We start from the raw sequence: 580 nt of genomic DNA on the forward strand, positions 1-580 counted from the left end.
AGAATAGCATATATCTACAAAAAAAATACAGAGATGACCAGACAATTTTTTGAAGTCTGTCCACACATTATTACTAGAATTGTTTAGAGTATAACTTTGCAATCATCAAGTTTTCCCTCTAATCCCCAATTTTACAACTGCAAAAGAATACAAACCTTCTTTACAAAAAGAAAAGAATAATACAGTACAAGTCTCTATTTACAGCTTAAGGAATATGGTACAAGATTGATGTTTGTAACTTTATTTATGTACAACAGATATAACACAACCTTGCCTAGATCCTTGTACAAATAAAAAAATCTTAACTTATAACCATATATAATACCACATTATCTATAACCTTTAGATTTAGAGCTTACTTGTTTGCACCTCCTGTAACAAGGGACATTCTTGGTGATGAGGAACTGCTTCTCTGGAGGAAGATATGGTTTGGTCTTGGCAGAATCGCCTGGAGCCCATCGCCATGTGGGACAGTGGTGAACCAAGTGGTCACCCGCGGCCACAAATTCCTCTGGAGTAAGGACTCCTGTCTCTTTGAACTTGGACTCCTGTATGGATTAAGAGTGATCTTCAATAAATA

General features: G+C 36.0%; 1 protein-coding gene across 1 annotated transcript in view; it reads right to left on the bottom strand.

Annotated features, from left to right (window-relative positions):
* Positions 1 to 359: 359 nt before the first annotated feature.
* Positions 360 to 580, bottom strand: part of LOC119594170 (ubiquitin-like-conjugating enzyme ATG3) — a gene marked incomplete at its 3' end in the record, with an annotated part of 4,078 nt that continues 3,857 nt past the window's right edge. The window contains 1 exon segment of the mRNA XM_037943241.1: positions 360 to 548. Coding sequence (XP_037799169.1) covers positions 360 to 548 — 189 coding nt within the window.

This window comes from Penaeus monodon, chromosome 33 (assembly GCF_015228065.2).
Source record: "Penaeus monodon isolate SGIC_2016 chromosome 33, NSTDA_Pmon_1, whole genome shotgun sequence".
NCBI lineage: Eukaryota > Metazoa > Arthropoda > Malacostraca > Decapoda > Penaeidae > Penaeus > Penaeus monodon.